The sequence below is a fragment of the Lissotriton helveticus genome, chromosome 10 (assembly GCF_964261635.1).
Source record: "Lissotriton helveticus chromosome 10, aLisHel1.1, whole genome shotgun sequence".
Taxonomy (NCBI): Eukaryota; Metazoa; Chordata; class Amphibia; order Caudata; family Salamandridae; genus Lissotriton; species Lissotriton helveticus.
In genome coordinates this window covers 82,357,867-82,374,812 of record NC_136071.1, presented here as the reverse complement: position 1 = coordinate 82,374,812, position 16,946 = coordinate 82,357,867, and the positions used below count along the sequence as shown (strand labels likewise).

The window sequence follows — 16,946 nt, the reverse complement described above, 5'->3', positions numbered from 1 at the left end:
AATGTACCAACAGTAGTCAAGGTGGTCAAAGATGAGATTTTGCAGCATATTAGCTACTAATTCGTTCTGAGTTGCCCTTATGGGCTGCAACAGCGTTTAAGAGGCTGCCAACAGCATTATCATAAAATGTTGGAAGGTTAAAGGAATAACAAGAACAGTCGCCATCTTAAAGTTAAAGGCCTCTGAAGAAGTCATAATGTAATATGGGTTGTAAGCAGGTTAGTTCCTAAACTATGAGCACAGTGCACGAGCTGCCAGACAGAAATAGAGGTGTAACCCTGACCCTCTGCCAGTGTCCAAGAGTTGACTGCTTACTTGAGATTAGCAGAGGTAGCAGATAATTATCGACCACGCGCAGGTCAACGATAGGGCTCCCACTTTCACTCACTCACTGGGTGAGGGGTTCAATGATGACGCATGCCACTGAGCGGGTGTGGACCTCTATAAAAACCTTAGGGTTTTCACAATGAACTCAGTAGAGGCTCATTGGCTCTTGAGTACATTTGACTCAAAGAGGATCATCGCTCACCCTGCACTCGTCGTCCTCTTGAAGTCTCGCTCGGAGATGAGGTTCACTGGGCCATCTTCTTCTGCTCCATGTAGGGTTCACACTCCTCCTAGACCTGGTCATTGTTTGATATTAGCAAAGATGCCACCTCTGCCCTCCAGAGATGCTACAAGCAAGACCCTGGGGAGCTTCCTGGAGGCTGCAATGGAAACTCAGTAGCTGTAATCCCTGATGTGTTTAAGATAATATACACATCACATCATTTTGCCTTCAAAGCTTCAAATCAGAATCTCCTGCCTCACCTGGTGAGTTTTAAGTATTATCTTCTGATCAAACAACTTCTTCTTTAGGTCACTGGTTTGCATTGACTGGGGCACCTTTCTTCCGAAGCCCATCACATAGTCCACCACATAATAAGTAGGGAATCTCAGATTTTGTCCCCAACCTTGGCTTTCCAACGAAAGGTGGGCACAGATTGGATGCCCATTCAAGAGTTCAAAGGGATGCCATTCTGAGGCACCTGTTGATAGGTACAGATAAGACATGACAGAGGTTGTTCTGCTTTCTGTAAATGGGTTTCGCACAATGCCCATCGTGCTCTTCTGACTCTGATTAAACCTCTGTGATTGAGGATGTCTAGGGATGGTAGGACAGGGCATGGAAAAGTGATAGTTTATAGTTTATACAACACTCATCCCACATGCCCTTCATATACCTGGACTCGAAGCTACTTCCTCGGTCAGAGGTCACAGTCCTGGAATATTGAGCTCCTTGAAAATGGAGCCCATTGTCTCCTCCCCGATGCCGCCTCCCAGCTGACCCTCCCACACACTAGTATTGTAATTGAGCCCCGTCCTCCTTCCCTCTGTGACCGTCTGGACCTGCTCCATAGCGGTCGCTCCCCCAGCTCACTACCTGACCAGAGACGCTTTTCTCCGCTTGCTGACCACTCCGCCTGCCTGACCGAGCTCCTGGATACCCCTTACATCGCCTACAACTTAGAGCGCTTCGATTTAACATAGCGCCTGGTATCGTTTCGCTTTTCCATTTATTCATTGAGTCCTGCACGTTGGCCCTGCATTGCGTCGTTTGTTAAGTACAGGAAAAGTGTTTACTGCTGATTTGTGTGTTAATATTGCTCCGCTCTCACTCCGACGGTGCCCCTGCTCCGATCACGCTACCTTACTGCCATTTTGTTGTGTTTACGTGTGGCCCATTGTCTCCTCACCGATCCCGCCTCCCAGCTGACCCTCCCACGCTCCGCCCCCCTCCACTCTCCATTTATGACAGATGCCCCTACGCACAGCGTTCACGCGCAGCGGTCGCGCCCCATGCGCGAAAGGTAAGCTCGTCTACGCCCATCCTCGCCTGGACCGCGCCCAGCGCCAGACAACCTGGCCCCCGCAAACCGCACTCTGGCCGCATCAAGTATGATGCAGCCACCCTCCTAGCCCTTAACCCCGGATGTACTCCCCAATGCTTCGAAGCTGCCCCAGGACGTACTCATGGGCCCTTCGCATGCCACTCCTGCAAATTCGCCAGCGTCAAGACCCTTACCACAACCACTAACCCCAAACACAAGTCCGACCCTAACCACCTGAAGTGCATCCTGCTGAACACCCGCTCGGTCCACAGACACGCCACCGAACTCTGGGATCTACTTGACGTTATATCACCAGACGTCGCCTTCCTCACTGAAACATGGATGAATGCATCATCAACACCCGACATCACCATAGCCATTCCGGACAATTACAAGATCATCCATAAAGACCGCCCCGTCCAAACAGGAGGAGGCATCGCCATCGTCCATAAAAACACCATCAAAATCTCGACCAGCTCCGACGCTAACCTTTCCACCGCCGAACACCTCCACTTCCAGGTCCACACTGACCCCAGAACCACACTCAGAGGCACCCTCATCTACAGGCCTCCAGGAACACGTAAACAATTCAGCGAGGACATCACTGACTTCATCAGTCCACATGCCCTCGCCTCCGAGAACTACTTCCTACTAGGAGACCTCAACTTCCACCTGGAAAAGAATAACGACAGCAACACCACCACCCTACTGGATAACCTAGCCAATCTCGGACTCAAACAACTTGTTGACACCCCCACCCACATAGCCGGACATACGCTAGACCCAATCTTCACTTCCAACAAACACATCTCCTTCGATCGCACCACAGCTCTCCATTGGACGGACCACAGTTGTGTTCACTTCAGCTACAAATCCACCTCGACCCACAACCCCCCACAACCTATTCCCAGAAGAAAATGGAAGAAAATCACCACCGACCAACTCCTCACATCGCTCAACCAAAACCCACCCGCCCTCTCATCTGACCCTAACCAAGCTGCCATCAAATTCAAACAATGGATCACTCTCAGCGCTGACGAATTAGCACCCTTGAAAAACCATCACACCAAACAAGACAGCAAAAAGGCCCCCTGGTTCAACAATGACCTTAAAAAATCCAAGAAACTTTGCCGTACTCTCGAAAAAACATGGAGAAAAAACCCAACCACCGACAACATGACCACCTTCAAGGCAGCCACCCGCAAACACCACCAGCTGATTCGATCCACCAAGAAATCAGCCTTCAAGAACCGACTCGACAACAATGCCCATAACAGCAAGGAACTATTCAATATCGTCAAAGAATTTACCAACCCCACCGCAGCCTCAAATGACATCACCCCCTCCCAAGACCTCTGCGATTCGTTATCCTCCTTCTTCTACAACAAAATTGCCGATATACATAACAGCTTCGAAAACAATACCAACAAACAATCCTACCCACCCCCCCCAGAACCTATACCGGCCTCCAACGATCTCAACGCCTGGAACCCAATCACCACCGAAGACACCATCCGCCTTATGAATTCCATCCTCTCTGGCTCGCCAACCGACCCATGTCCCCACCACATCTTCAACAAAGCAGACTCCATCATCGCACCCCACCTCCGTGATGTTATCAACTGTTCCTTCAACTCTGCTACCTTCCTTCCCAGAAAGCTGGAAACATGCCGAAGTCAGAGCCCTCCTGAAGAAACCCACAGCAGACCCCTCTGAACTCAAAAACTACCGCCCAATATCCCTCCTCCCTTTCCCGGCAAAAGTCATCGAGAAAGTCGTCAATAGCCAACTCGCCGCCTTCCTTGAAGCCAACAACTCCCTTGATCCCTCACAGAACGGCTTTCGAGCAAAACACAGCACCGAAACCGCCCTCATCGCAGCCACAGACGACATCCGAACTCTACTGGACAACGGAGAAACAGTGGCCCTCATTCTACTCGACCTCTCCGCCGCCTTCGACACAGTATGTCATAGCACCCTCATACAACGCCTCAACAATATCGGAATACAAGGAAAAGCGTTGGACTGGATCGCCTCCTTCCTCGTCGGAAGAACCCAGAGAGTACGACTTCCCCCATTCAAATCAGAGGCTACCGAAGTCATTTGCGGTGTACCACAAGGATCATCACTCAGTCCCACCCTCTTCAACGTTTACATGAGTCCACTCGCATCCATCGCGCGTCAACACAACCTTAACATCATCTCCTACGCTGACGACACCCAGCTGATCCTTTCCCTCACCAAAGACCCTAACTCCGCCAAAACCAATCTTCACGAAGGTATGAAAGAAGTTGCCATATGGATGAAAACCAGCCGCCTAAAACTTAACTCAGACAAAACGGAGGTGCTCATCCTAGGATCATCCCCCTCTGCCTGGGACGACTCATGGTGGCCTTCGGCTCTGGGCACAGCACCCACACCCACAGATCACGCACGCAACCTGGGCTTCATCCTAGATTCCTCACTCTCGATGACCAGACAAGTCAACGCCGTCTCATCCTCCTGCTTCAACGTACTTCGTATGCTCAAAAAAATCTTCCGTTGGATCCCCTCCGAGACAAGAAAAACTGTCACCCACGCACTAGTCACGAGTCGACTGGACTACGGAAACACCCTCTACGCCGGAATTACAGCCAAATTACTGAAAAAACTCCAACGTATCCAAAACGCATCAGCGAGACTCATTTTGGACATCCCTCGCCAAAATCACATTACCGGCCACCTGAAAGACCTCCACTGGCTCCCCGTCAACAAGAGAATAACATTCCGTCTCCTCACCCACGCACACAAGGCCCTCTACAAACTAGGGCCCGAATGTCTCAAAACTCGACTATCCTTCTACACACCCACCCGCCAATTAAGATCCTCCGATCAAGGCCTCGCAGCAATTCCGCGCATCCAAAGATCCACCATGGGAGGTAGATCCTTCTCCTACTTGGCAGCCAAAACTTGGAACTCACTCCCCACCCACCTCCGCCTTACACAGAACCACATCTCCTTCAGAAAAGAACTTAAAACCTGGCTATTCGATCAATAATGAACCCCATCCCCAAGCGCCTTGAGACCCTCTGGGTGAGTAGTGCGCTATATAAATTCTTGAACTTGAACTTGAACTTGAACTTGAAAATCTGTCTGAATACAAATTCTTAAAAGGGCCCTAGCCGCTTGAGGGGCACATGTGGTCCTTAAAACCATACATCTGGGGCATCTGATGGTATGATGCACAAAAAGAAAACATACTGAGTCCACTCGGTTATACAGGAGACAACAATGTAAATTGTAAATATGTATTCTCTCAAAGGTTACTCTTGCTTTTGATAGTAGTACAAGGGGGTTGGTCCTGTCTGCCTTCCTGCCTTCTCACTACTTTTGAAAATTCAATTTCGTTCAATAGAAACTCTGCCTGTCCCCCCTTGATAGCCAATAAAACGGGCCAGAAAGCAGTTATTTTGTTCTCTTGGACGTAAGCTGCTCTCGCAATGACTCTAAGAACAACAAATCCACATATTATTCCCCAAAAACTTTCAATAGGTGCAATTTATAACGCCCAATAAATAATGTACCCTAGGGTATCTTTATTAATCAGCTACAATAAATAGCACCTCAATTCCGACTAACTCGGAATCAGAATCAGGGCCATAAAGTACACGGTTAAGATTTTGTACCCCGATTTCATATGGAGAGTGAAGCCTATTTTCGTCTTCAATGCCTTTGCATGCCCCTCTCTCTCATACCAAAGGTAAACCACCTAGTTTTGAATTTAAAAAAAATCTCACTTCCGGTTTGAGAGCTGGCTCTAAATAAAATTGGGATTTACCTAAATGTACAGACTTACAGATAAAGTAAAATTGGGATTTACCTAAATGTACAGACTTACAGATAAAGTAAAATTGGGATTTACCTAAATGTACAGACTTACAGATAAAGTAAAATTGGGATTTACCTAAATGTACAGACTTACACATGTGAGGTGCAATTGCTTACAATCTTGGTGGAGCATAAAATCAACAAAGAAGCCCTGCTCATCCATCAATGTTTCACTATTTTTAATTGACTCTGATTTGGGTGAAATGGCAATTATGTGTTCAAACGTTAAACAGAACTTAATCAAGCCCAACTGTAGGAAGATGTTAAGTGCTAATTTAGAGGCTAGGTCTTTTTTCTATTCTATCGAAGTTGCAGCTCAAACAGAACTTTTCAGTAGATGAAAAATTGATGAAAACATTTGAAGTAGACACTTATATATAGGCTTTTTGGTAATCCCTAAAACTAATACATTCTATGTACCGCCAATGCACAGTCAAGTTCGAACTCCTAAAAAGGCTTTCTTTAACCTGTTTACAAGTCTGTTACACTGTTTTAATATTCTCTAGTAGATTGATATTCAACCCAAATAGCAAAAGGTGGTGAATTTGTTACTTATACATGGTCTTCAAATGACCAATCTTCGTTTTCCACTACAAGCAAATAAGGCACACAGACCTTTTCCAATGGACCAATATTAAGCCAGTCCTATATGAAGTATGTACTTTCCGTGACAAGATGAAAGTAAAAAACAATTGGATTTTTCATTTATTTCAACTGTACATATATTTCAAGAGAGTTTAATTTACGCTGCAGACCTGCAGGAATTAAATCGAGTAAAAAAATGCTGTCAGCATACATTAAGATATCAATTTCTGAAGCAGTTAATAAAGGGGGAAAAGAATGGGTTTCGGCAACATACTCTGGAGGGTAGAAACATGTAAATAAAGCAGGCGGTGTACTAAGGGGAGCCTTGCTCGAGACCATTGTTCACCCACATCTTTTTAGAGTACCATTTTGGATTCCTCATTTAACATTTGCGCCCAGTTATCTTTATGCAACTCGCTTAACACAACAAGCTTGTGATCTGGGATTTCCAGTTTGTACAGTTTTACACAAAATATATCTATTGACTAAATCGAAAGCATTTGAAATATCTATAAAGGGCATATATAATTTCCCACATGTATAAATTTAAATTTTTCAATCATAAATGAATTGTCAAAGGAATTTGCCACAGTAGAGTAGTCCTAACTGAACCCATGGGATTAACTCAACAGATTGCACCCAATCTTTCAGTGTGTGTAATATATATATTTGGCAAATATGTTTCTTATTAGCATCTAACAATATACTTAAGTAGAATTTAACTGGGCTGTCTCCTGCCTTTTTTTTAAGGTATTGCCCCTGCAGAATTTAAGAATTGTATTTTGAGCTATGCAGGAGTAGTTTTAAAAACACATTATTCAAAACCAAAGACCAATAAGATATGTATACAGGAGAACAAACTCCTCATGTCTCCCTCTACCCTCATACAAGGAGGACAATAGTGTTTACACCCTCAATAGAAGCCAACTTGGGTCACTACTGATTTCTCAAAGCCTGAGGTATACACCCTGTGACCAGGAGGCGGAGTGGCTTACCCCTTCTCCAACACCCCCTCGATGTCTGTTCCCCTCTTTGTCATCCCTACAGCAGCCCGAGGTCTGGAACAAGACAACGCAGTGGGACTCATCCAACCCGCGGGACGAGGGAGGGCGCTGTTTCTTTAATTGGACGGAGTTTGATCCCGGCCACGCCCCCTGGTCAGCTGGGACACCGGAACCAAAAGCCGAGTCTTCGGAGAGGGAGGTGTGTTCATCACCCGGAGGAGTCGAGGAGTCGTGGAGGGAGGAAGGAGACGTACGGAGCAGAGAAAGCAGAGACGAGAACGAGGAGGAAGAAGGAGAGACGGAGGAGGCGAGCCCAGCAGTTGCAGTGCCAGGAGGCCAACGACAAGGCGCTTCGCCCAGCCGCACTTCAAGGGAAGTGTGGCTAACCCAGGGACGGGACCGTATCGTGGGCTGGGCGGGTAGAAGAGGTTTTAAACCTCCGTAGTGCACCCGCCGCCATTATCCCTTCACTGAACCCTCCCCTACTTCACTACCGACACAACGCAGAACCTGTGTGCACGAGTGTAACTCCCCACACCCTTTCCCCTAAGTTCTCAGTGAACCAGAGCCCTTTGCTGAGTCAGTTTCTCTTTTGTTACATGCATCCCGAGACCGGCTGACAACACGGATGTGCCTACAGCCCCCAGAAGTCCACGGGAAGGAGGAAAACCAGGAGGTGATCACTGGAAGGAGAGGAGTTCACCTGCACGTCGAGTATCTGAACCGCCTCTCCCCTACTACAGAAACCCACCGCGGCGCAAGCGTTTGTTAAAGACAATAAAACCTGCTTTACCTTTACCACCCGAGTTCGTGTTTCCATCGATCCCGCCACACACCCCCAAAAATATGTCAAGTCATGTTGGTCTAACACAGAGGATATTCACTCCCAGTTCTTTGCTTTTTATCTCTATTGTTCCTTGTGTGGGTTATTTATCTGTAGCCTTCAACTGTGCTTTCTGCTCTTTCTCTGCATTACTCACAACCTACACCTGGTAATTCTACAATCTTTTTAAATATATTATCTCTTCCTTGTGATGGCAGACACCCTTTTAGGCAGATGTAATGAAGCCTTGACTTTGGTACACAATCACATATATATTGAACTGATGCACAATATCATAGTACCTCCTCTAAAAAGGAATGGGAAGGTCTCCACCTCAACTACATGAGAAGGAGACAAGAAAGTATTTAACCAATAATTTAGCTTTAACTCGAAATGAGGAAACAACTTTAAGCATGCTTGTTTCCATACTACCGGGTTCCCAAAAAAAAGGCAAATCAGGCATATATTTCAACAACTATCCCAAAACTTAACCAAATTGTGGAATGGTCACCATAATTGATTTGGAGAACTTTCACAGAAACCAGATGTCCCTTCATGTTGTAAGTGTGGCTGTGTGTGAACAAAGAGGAATGTTCAAGTCTATCAGTGTTGTGAGAAGCAGCTGAAGGGGCCCGATGCACCCATCTGGGTTTCAACCCTGCATCCCTTGGGTTAAGGGGCAGCTGGGCATCATTTCCATTGAATGGATTTCTGCCTGGAAGAGGTGCTGACAGGACACTCACGAAATATGGACTGGACAGGACAGCACTATGCTGACTCAAATCATGGGCAGAGAGTTTCAAGATATGAGGTGCATAGCAACACTGCTTCCCCAGGATAACAAGCAGGGTTGTCTGTTGTACCTGGAGGATGCAGGAAATTCAGGTCCTTGGTCACATAAAAACAAGCAGAGACACTATGGGCCTGGTTACGACTTTGGCTCTGCGGTGCCGAGTCCGCCTCGCTGACGCCCCGCCAAAGCCGTGGTCAGGCCTCACGCGAGATTAGGAATTTCCTCCTGTCTGCCAGGTTTTTTTTTTTACGTTCCCACGACAGTGCCCTGAAAATGGGCACTGCAATGGGAACGCCAAAACAGTTCCTGCACGCCATGGACTGTGAAGTTGATGCCATGCAGGAACAGGTGTGCATGCACACAGGGGACACATGTTGTGCCCCCCTGTGTGCATCCACATGGCGAGGGGTACAAGGGGGCTATGTAGGGCCCCCCTTTGTTTCCTCTCTTCCACGGTTTCCATGGCGGTGGAACAGCCATGAAAATCATAGCGGAGAGGAAACTTTTAACCTCTTGGATGCTCATGACGAGCTCAGCTCGTCATGAGCGACGGCGCTCCGGTGCTCATGACGAGCTGAGCTCGTCATGACCGCGCCCGTTCTGTGGAACGCCCGCACGCTGGGCTGATTCCCCTGCTGTGCTGAACGTTCCATTGGAACGGGCGCGGTCATGACGAGCTCAGCTCGTCATGAGCACCGGAGCGCTGTGGCTCATGACGAGCTGACCTCGTCATGAGCATGGGGGCGCTGTACGTGCCCCCCCGCCCCCCAGCACAGCGGGGGAATCCCCCCAGCTGTGAAGGGGTTAATATGCTTGGCATGACCGCGGCAGTCTCGTCAAGCATATTACTGCCTCTACACCACCACCAGGGGCGGCTGTGGTGAGGCTGTGGTGGTCGAACCACCCTAGTCATAGTAGGGTGGTCTGGAGTTCTCCACGACCGTGCCCACACAAGTCTGATGGTCCAAATTACTGATGGTCCAAATCTGGCATGGATCCAGCCCTCCAGGATCGACTTTGGAGAACCCTGCTGTAGGGGACCAAGATTTTTCTCAGAAGCCTACTACGGTTGGCACCATCTGCTGGCCCTCGCAGCACTGCGAAATACCAATACTGACGCTACGTGCAAACGATCACACTCATGCAAAATTGACAGTTTGGTCTATTTCAGGTCACCCAAAGCTAAAAGAATAGTCGTGGCGTTCTGGTGTTGCTTTTTTAACATATATTAAGGTATATTGATTTTCTAAAGCTGTTGCTGGTCTAATGTGTTTAACACCTTCACTGCGGCGGCTAGTCCGCCGCAGTGCTAACGGTTTTGAGCGGCCGCGCGGCGGCCGCATGCTCGTGACGGAGCCGCTCCGTCACGAGCGTCGGTTGAGCTGTGCTCGTGACGGAGCGGTTCCGTCACGGCCCGCCCTGCTCAATAGAACCTTCAGCGCAGGCGCGGAATTCGCGCCGCTCATGAGCGTTCTATCGAGCTGGGCGGGCCGTGACGGAACCGCTCCGTCATCAGCACAGCTCAACCGACGCTGATGACGGAGCGGTTCCGTCAACAGCGCCGAAGGGGTTAAATTAGAGTGACAGCGCCACCATGTGCTGGAGTGGCATACAAACGTACTGGTACAAAGAAATAAGTGTCAGTTCCAAGCCCAGACAACCACCGGCACAAATTAAGCACTTGCTTTTATGCAACTGAAAGTATTTTTTCTATTTACCCAGGGAAATGGCATCTGCAATCTTCGATCAGTAAATACACACAAAAAAGTCCCTTCCCTTGCATCATTCTGCATGGCATCAATCATAACGTCGCCTAAGGAATGACCAGGTCTCTCTGAGCGACTGCGTCATCACACCTTTCTTTGCATATTTTGTGTATTTCAGCAAAAAGTACTGCCAATAGCTGAAAAAGGGGAGGCATATTGCCTTTGCCAATGCTTGGTGGTGGATGGAGAGCCCTCGAGCAACCTGTACATGCTTGCAACGTTCCTGTAATACGACCCACCAAGAACAAAGATGCCATTAGGACCGACCCAAAGATCAAATGAACTCATCTGACAGTGAGTGAATAACCACCGAGAGAAACCGGAAAACACCGAACACCATGACGTCACACTCGACAGCACTTACAGATGCACAAAGGACAGGTCACATGGACCACCCAGGATACCACCCTCATGCAGCTGACCTCTGGAGAATTTTTTTTTCATTATTAGTGTATGGAAAAGGGGGTTTCAAAGTCGTGCTTCTTTGAGGTGATTATTATAAATTCAAATATCCAAAAAGAAGTATTTCAATAGCGAAGCCTGATGTTTAGATTGTTAATGTACTCCTTGAGTTTGAGTGTGAGTTTGAGTTTAAAATATTTATAAAAGCGCACTTTCACCAGCGGTTTCATGGCGCTGCAACAAACAAATCCCCAGGGTGGAAGACAGAAAATAACTAAAAAAGAAAAGGAACAGAACAAAGGCCAACCTAGTTAAAAGATTGAGCGAATAGATGGGCTTTAAGTTTTTTACGGAATTGAGGGTAATGAGTCAGAGATCTAAGCTCTAGAGGCAGGGAATTCCACATGACTGGGGCAAGGGTCGCGAACTTTGATCCTCCCCATTTCTTCCTCCGAAAACGGGAGACTGATAACAAGGATTGTGTGGATGATCGTAGATCCCTAGTAGGAACATAGGGAACGATCTCCGATGTGATAAAGGCCGGAGCCGCGCCCAGTCGAGCTTGAAAGGTGATGGCAGCGAGCTTAAACTGGACGCGTTCACGGATAGGGAGCCAATGCAGGGATTTGAGAAGGGGTGTAACGTGGTGAGATTTTGGGAGATTGAACACCAGCCGTGCCGCCTGGTTCTGGATCAGCTGTAAGCGCTTTAGACAGTATGCAGGAATACCTGCATACAGGGCGTTGCCGTAATCCAGGCGGGAAATGACCATCGCCAAGATGATCAATTTCAAGGCATCGAAAGAAAAAAAACGAGATACCTTGCGGATGGTGCGTAGTGACAAAAAGGAAGAAGAGACCACAGAACTAACCTGGGAGTGGAGAGTAAGCTGGGAGTTAAGTTTAATACCTAGGGTTTTAACCGAGGTAGAGGGGACCGGGGGAGAGCCTAGGGAAGGGGGCCAGAAAAGAGAAGACCAGGGACTGGAGCAACCACCCGTCAACACCAACTCAGTTTTATCCGGGTTGAGCTTCAGGTGGTTGCAACTCATCCAGTCCTGGATAAAAATCATAATAGACTGAAAGTTTGAAATGGAAACAATGGAAGAGGACAGATTGAAAACAAGTTGGAGGTCATCCGCATAATTTTACACGTTGACCTCCATTTGCTGTAACGAAAAAATAAGGGGGGCGATATAGAGGTTATTCTGCCAAAGGCTGCAGGAAAGGGAAAGGAATTCGAGCAATGGGCAGTGGTGGCAAGAGGCAGGGTATTGGCCTGGGGGTGTCAGTGGCATGGAAGACTCAAAGGAGCTAGGCAAGGGCAGTAGGAGGTGGGCAAATGTGGAAGGAGATGGACAAAGCTGGTAGGAGCCAGACAGAGAGTGGCACAGGGTGGTAGAGTCCTCATTAGATGGGCAGATGCTGTATTTTTTTCTTTAGTTTACTTCCTTACTGCCGGCCTACTATGTCATGTAATGTCCTTCTGCTGTTTACTGTGTGTATGTAAAGCGCTCAGATACCTATGGGTTAAGCTAGCGCTATAAAAAACTTACAAAAATAAAATAAAATTAAAATAAAAAAAGTGGCAGGAGTGAAGCGATGGGAATGGTGTTAGGGGATTGGCAGAGAGTTTCAAGAGATGCCAGACATCCTCCTTAGATGGGCAGATAAGTGGTGATAAGAAAGAAAGATTTGCCAGAAACTGGAAGCGAGTGGCAGGAGATGACAGTGGGTGAAATGAAGGGCAGCAGTGAGATGTCACGGGCAGAGTTGGCGGAGGTGGACAGGGGTATCAGGAGAGGACGTTCTAGCAGGAAATGGGCTGTGGTGGCCGGGCAGCAGCTTGGCACAGCCTGTCTGGACACCGGCAGAGAGTAAGGGGCGGTGGGCAGGGCTGTACAGGACAAGGGTGGAGTGATGAGAGAGGGTGGGCAGAGGTGGCAGCAGCTATGCATAAGACAGGATGGCGAGGGTGGTAGCAGATGAATTCTGGGAATTAGACAAGGTGGGTAGGAAATTGGCGACATGGAAGCGGGGGATGGCTGAAAATGAGCATGGGTGTGGCATAAGATGGGCAACAAAGGGTGGCAAGGGAAGGGCTGGTTAGGGCAGGAGATGGGCAAAGGGTGACAGCAGGACTGATGGTGGCATGGCAGTGGCAAAGGTTGGCAGGGATGGTAGTGCCATGGAGAAGAGGAGAGGTGGCAAGAGATGGGAAAATTGTAAAGGAGGACCGGTGGGGGCACGGGATGGGTAAAGGGTGACAGGGTCGGAATGGGACACAAAATCGGCCAGGGTGCTAAAATAAAAGCAGCCCCCATTAGAGGACCAGATAGCTAGAAAAGTGGCCCGCGGTTGCAAATCAGGCCACTTTTGAACCAGCAGAGAGATGCTGTGGAAGTATTTTGCAAGCTATGGGAGAGAGACTGCATGCTGGTGTGTTTACTGCGTGCAATAGGTGTGGTTATGGTAAAATCCGTCAGGGAAAACAACAGTGAAACCCGGCCCACCTGGCCTTAAACAGGCCCACAAAGTACTAAAAAACCGACCCACACCCTGGTCTGTCCCAGCGCTTCATCGGGCACGGCTCGATCGCCCGACGGGCCTGTCTGACCCTGCAGGAGAACTGATAGTGGCATGACAGGGGTCAAGGTTGGCAGCAGAAGGACTGGAGGTGCCAGGAGATGAGAAGAGGCGAGGCGGCAGGAGAGGGGCAAATGGTGAAAGGATGACTGGTGGTGGCAGGAGAGGAGTGAAGGGTGGCAGGAGATGGGCAAATGGTGAAAGGATGACTGGTGGTGGCAGGAGAGGAGTGAAGGGGGCAGGAAATGGGCAAATGGTGAAAGGATGACTGGTGGTGGCAGGAGAGGAGTGAAGGGTGGCAGGAGATGGGCAAATGGTGAAAGGATGACTGGTGGTGGCAGGAGAGGAGTGAAGGGGGCAGGAAATGGGCAAATGGTGAAAGGAGGACTGGTGGTGGCAGGAGAGGAGTGAAGGGTGGCAGGAGATGGGCAAATGGTGAAAGGAGGACTGGCGGTGGCAGGAGATGAGCAGAGGCGAGGTGGCAGGAGATAGGCAAATGGTGAAAGGAGGAGTCTGACTGGCCATGGCAGGAGGTGGAATAGTGGTGGCAAGGGATGAGTGTGTTGGCCGGAGATGGGTAAAAGGTGGCGGGGGAGGGACTGGTGGGGGTGCAGGAGCCGAGCAGGGGCTGGGTGGCAGGAGGGTGGCACGCGACGGGCAGAGTGACAGAGTCGACACGGTCTCTCCAATCGGCGGAGTCAGCTCACTGCCCCCACCGCCCCCTGCGAACGCTGCTCGTGCCCGCCACATGATCTAATCTTCAGATTGTACTTCCTCTTATCTGTCTTTGCCGCCAAGTCAAGGGAATTTAGCCTAAAGTTGCCACGAGGGAGGTTAACCCTTTCCAAGCCAGATGACGCCCCCGGGGCCCACGTGCCACACTGGACTGCTCCCAACTTTACTCAGAGTTTCAAACACTCATTAAAGTTCGGCGGAGCGCGAGCTGCAGACAGCGGCCCCCCCGGGTTGTCTGTCAGTCCCTGCAGCGGACAGACAGAGGGACGTGTTGTCGTTTGCCCCCCCCCCACCCTCCAGGGTCCATACTCACTCAGCCAGAGCCCTATCGTGTCCTCCTGCTGCGGCCCCGGCCCCGCCATCTCTGGGGTGAGCAGCTCACAGACGTCCTGCTGAGACCGGAGACAGGTCATGGGACCTGAGGGGGAAGGAGCAGAGGGGGTGGTGTCGGGGGAGGGCGGAGAGGAGGAGGAAGAGAGCGAGAGGAGGCGACACGAGAGAGGAAAGCCACAAAGTGCTGGCTCCTTCCGACAGCAAGCAGCATTTATAGCTTCTGCCTTGCCCGACCCACCCGCCAAAAGTCGGGCATTGGCACACACCTGTCTCTCTCCCGGGTTTTGGTTTCGCTTCCTCTCTCCTCTGAGCCTGTTTGAACTTTATTGTTTTCAGAAGTATTTCCAATGGCGCCTTGGCACCATTAACCACGGCGCCACACACAATGACAGCTTATGCCACCATTTAAGCTAAGGGCTGCTTGATACCAGCGTGGCAGCATCATTATGCCCTGCTTTGTCACTGTGTGTCATGAATTACCACCAGGCAGGGGCAGCATTAGAGCAGAGGTGGGCAGGATTGTGCAAGGGGATGCCCACAATATGCCAAGCATTACCACCATTGCTCTAGGGTGAAACATTATGCCTGTGCAGGGCACCATTGTGCAATGGAGTAACACACTATGCAAAGAGTTAGCACAATCCTACCTCGATCTCCATTGTGCCATGCTGGGGCACCACTGCACCATGGCTGCGCACGTCTGTCAGGACCAGCGCCATACCAGAGATAGGCACCTGTACTATGTATGCCCATAATATGCCAGGATTACCACCATTGTGCCAGGCTCCGCATTTAACCCAGGTAAGCATTGCGCCATATACACTAACAAGTTGCCAAGAATTGCCACTAGGGTGCCAGGGTCAGCATTTCTGCATTGGTGGTCATCATGCTATAAATGCCCACAAGTTGCCAAGAAACACCACCTGCATAGTAGGTGCAGCACTTTACCAAGGGTGGGCAAAGGGCGTCATCTTGCAGAGGCCCACCAATTGCCAAGAAATGCCTCCTTTATGCAAGAACCAGCAAAGAATGTGTTGGTTGGCTACCAACGGGTTACAGAGTAACATAAACAGATAAACAATGCTACTCCTGCCATCCACAGAATGTATTTATATATCACTTTTAGTTGAAAATTCCAAACAAGGAAAAAGGAAGATTTAAAACACACCAGCGCTACAGGAGACATTTCCTGGGTTGGCTTAATCTGGTGGTTCATTTATTTTACCCCCCTGAGGGCGAGATTAACATCTTTAGGGGTGAGGAGTTACAATTCTAGTTTTAAGCTCAAATTTTCTACAGATTGATGTGCGATTCATAACATCATAGGAGGAAGAAATCAAGCTTATAAAATGTACAAAGCTTGTAAAGTGTTTATTACAATCACCACAGAAAAGTCCAGATGGTACTGCATGAATGTGACCAGAGTGCCACACTGAAAGGTGTCAAGGGTTGGTTAGCATAGCCGACAGTGTATCGCCTGCAGTACATTCAGCGGATGTATGACGTTACAACGCATGCTTTTACAACGCATGCCATTACGACGCAGGTTTTACAACGCAAGTCGTTACAACGACTTGCGTTGGGGGGCGCTGGATAGTGAATAGTTTAATTTACTATTCCAACTCCAGTCCCCGTGGATAGTAGGGAAGGTGTTGGATAGTAATTAAACTATTCCCTATCCTAGAGCGCCCTCCAGCGCAATTCGTTGTAATGACTTGCGTTGTAAAAGTTGCGTCGTAATGGTAGTGCGTTGTAAAAGTTGCGTTGTAAAGGATGTTTCCCCATTCAGCAGTGTCCAGGAGGGCCCGGTCCATGCCATATTTTTAGGACATCCTATGCGATGCATTTAAATACAATACGACTTTTCAGAAATCCTTTATGTAGGGGAAGGAAAATCATGTATTCTGTCATGGATCTTGAGCTCTTCGTCAAGCCGGCCCACTGCGCTAGATGCTCTGCTCTCTTCCTACCGCCATTTCAATGTTGCCCTGCTGGTCTTCGGAGGGCAGCTTCCTAACTTCATCAATAAAGAGATTCATGAAGGGATCAAAACTTCGCCAGACGCCCTGGACGAATGTATGACGTTACAACGCATGCCTTTACAATGCAGTTTTTACATCGCAACATCCTTTCCATTACATCGCATTTTTAGAAACTACCTTTACAACGCATTCCATTACAT

General features: G+C 48.8%; 1 protein-coding gene across 3 annotated transcripts in view; it reads right to left on the bottom strand.

Moving 5' to 3' along the window:
• The window catches only part of GGA2 (golgi associated, gamma adaptin ear containing, ARF binding protein 2), a 107,086-nt gene extending 92,142 nt beyond the window's left edge, over window positions 1-14,944 (bottom strand). For 2 of the 3 annotated variants that reach the window (XM_078664788.1, XM_078664789.1), the window contains exon 1: window positions 14,745-14,944. In XM_078664788.1, coding sequence (XP_078520914.1) covers window positions 14,745-14,844 — 100 coding nt within the window. In that variant the 5' untranslated portion in view covers window positions 14,845-14,944. The remainder of the gene's footprint in view (window positions 1-14,744) is intronic. The other variant, XM_078664790.1, reaches the window with a different exon arrangement.
• Window positions 14,945-16,946: the final 2,002 nt, after the last annotated feature.